Raw genomic sequence first — 2,396 nt, forward strand, 5'->3', positions numbered from 1 at the left:
TTAAAAATACAATACTATCAGAGTAGATAAAATAATACTTGTGGTTTTTTAATTAATATTAACATTTTAATAATTAATACAATAAATATTTTAAATTAAACATATTACACCAACTTGAACTTCTAAAATAACGAAAAGGTGGATAAACTTCTTATCTTTTAAAATCTCATGAGAATAAAATTTTTTAAGATTTTTCACATCATATATAAACGGTGTAGTATAAATTAGTCCTTCTACCCCTGGTTATTTTAATAATTAATTATTTTAATAAAAATGTATAAAACACATAAATGCATAACAAAATACTTTTTGTTGAAAATTTACTATATAAAATTTAAAAAGGTGGCTAACAACTCTTGAAAATGAAGAGCAGAAAATAAAAATATAAAAGATACAAATTTTCAATACATTTCTCTTTTATCTTATTCAGATTAAGAAGCAAAGATACTTTACACTTGTTAGAAATTCTCTAATTTTCCACGGTTATAAGCTATACTTATAAGTTATAACCCACTCTAGAAACCTCTATTCCTCAAATACGTGTGAAACGGTGAAACCAATAAAACCCTGAACCTCAGTTTATCCCCAATAATCAATGGCAGCTGCAGCACCGCCACCACCACCAACTCCCGCTCCTGAACCAGCCATGGGTCCGCCGGAAGATTCTCCAGTGGGTCACCCAATGTTCGCTCGAATCCGGTTGGCCACCCCGTCGGATGTTCCCCACATCCACAAGATGATCCATCAGATGGCCGTGTTTGAGCGTCTTACCCATCTCTGTTCTGCTACCGAGAATTCTCTCTCCTCTACACTCTTCTCTCCCACCACCAAACCCTTCCACTCATTCACGATATTTCTGCTGGAAGTCTCCCCCAATCCCTTCACCGACTCCGTCATAACTGATCCTTCCTTCACGCCTGTTGTTAAGGTCGTACACTTGGACCTCCCAATTGACGACCCCGAAAAGGAGACTTTCACAACAAACGCTGTCAATGACGTTTCGGTCGCCGGATTTGTTCTATTCTTCCCCAACTATTCTACTTTCTTGGCAAAACCTGGGTTTTATATTGAGGACCTATTCGTCAGGGATTGTTTTAGGAGGAAAGGGTTTGGAAAAATGTTGCTTTCAACCGTCGCAAAACAGGCGGTAAAGATGGGCTATGGGAGGGTGGAATGGGTTGTGCTAGATTGGAATGTTAATGCCATCAAATTTTATGAGGAAATGGGAGCCAAGATCTTGCACGAGTGGAGGGTTTGCAGGTTAACTGGTGATGCCCTTGAGGCTTATGGTATTGCTGATTAACAATATTTGTATTTCTTTGACACTTTTCTTTCTCTTTCCGCAATTTCTTATGACCTATATTTGCTTGATTCTGAACCTAGTAAGAAGTCTAATGGTGTTTCAAGTGTTTTTTTACATGTGCAATGGTAGTTCTCACTTTATCCATGTTAGAGTTTGCTCTTTGCTTCCTACAATTAATCAATGCCATTTCTTCCTTTCTGCCATTAATTACTGGGTAGCATGTCATAGATATAGCATTTTTTCATTCAATAGATATAGCATGTACTCAAAATACTCAATGGTACTTTTATTTTTCATTTTCGCAGTAGAGATTTAATTTTCATTTTCTTGCTCTTGACTATCTTGATGTTAGATCAGTACCCGCATTCATTCTAATATCTAAAGATGATAGGAACCATAGGCAAAATCATAGGTTATTTGTTTCATCCTCTGCATACACATTGCTATGTTTTACTCCCAGATTAGTCACTCACAATATTACTCGTGTGTGTGCATAGTCATATTCTACCACTTTACTCATGAACCTTCCACAGTTCCACCCATGGAAGAATGCATCCAAATTACCAAACACTCAACATGTTGCAGCCAATCTTCAAATTCTTGAGAGACTTGTCATTGTGCTCGATCTTCTTTAGAGAAGAATTTTTTTGAATTGTTCTCACATTGATATGACTAAGTAGCTGATTCACCTAACGTACCCCATGCCTTGATGGACTGATCAATACCAAGACTAGGTGTGTGTTTGGTTTAGCAGTTGAGTTTAATTTGATTATACTGGATTAAAATTGAGTTTGTTTCAAGTGAAAAGATGATCGTATATGTAGAAAAAGAAGAAGGTGAAGAAGGGTAGTTGAGAGAATAAATTTTGCAATCAATTCTTACTGGTAAGAATTGAAAGTAAAAGCTACAAAATATTACTTCAAGTAAATGTACGTTTGAGAGTAAAAATTATGCTAAAATATAAAAAAAATCATCCATTAACAATTGATCAATACACTAAATTTTGTATATTTTATCAATTTTAACATGCACACATTTATATATTTAAATCAGTATAATTTGTATATATATTCACATTATATAGTCTTTATAC

General features: G+C 34.8%; 1 protein-coding gene across 1 annotated transcript; it reads left to right on the plus strand.

Moving 5' to 3' along the window:
* LOC107624115 (probable acetyltransferase NATA1-like) lies at positions 511 to 1,502 on the plus strand. Its single transcript, XM_016326577.2, has one exon. It carries the CDS (start codon positions 596 to 598, stop codon positions 1,301 to 1,303), a length of 708 nt encoding a protein of 235 aa, XP_016182063.1. The 5' UTR covers positions 511 to 595; the 3' UTR covers positions 1,304 to 1,502.

This window comes from Arachis ipaensis, chromosome B10 (genome assembly GCF_000816755.2).
Source record: "Arachis ipaensis cultivar K30076 chromosome B10, Araip1.1, whole genome shotgun sequence".
Taxonomy (NCBI): domain Eukaryota; kingdom Viridiplantae; phylum Streptophyta; class Magnoliopsida; order Fabales; family Fabaceae; genus Arachis; species Arachis ipaensis.

Bases quoted from the DNA above. Each gene is read 5' to 3' on its own strand.
- LOC107624115 (XM_016326577.2), top strand. From the start codon at position 596: ATGGCAGCTGCAGCACCGCCACCACCACCAACTCCCGCTCCTGAACCA.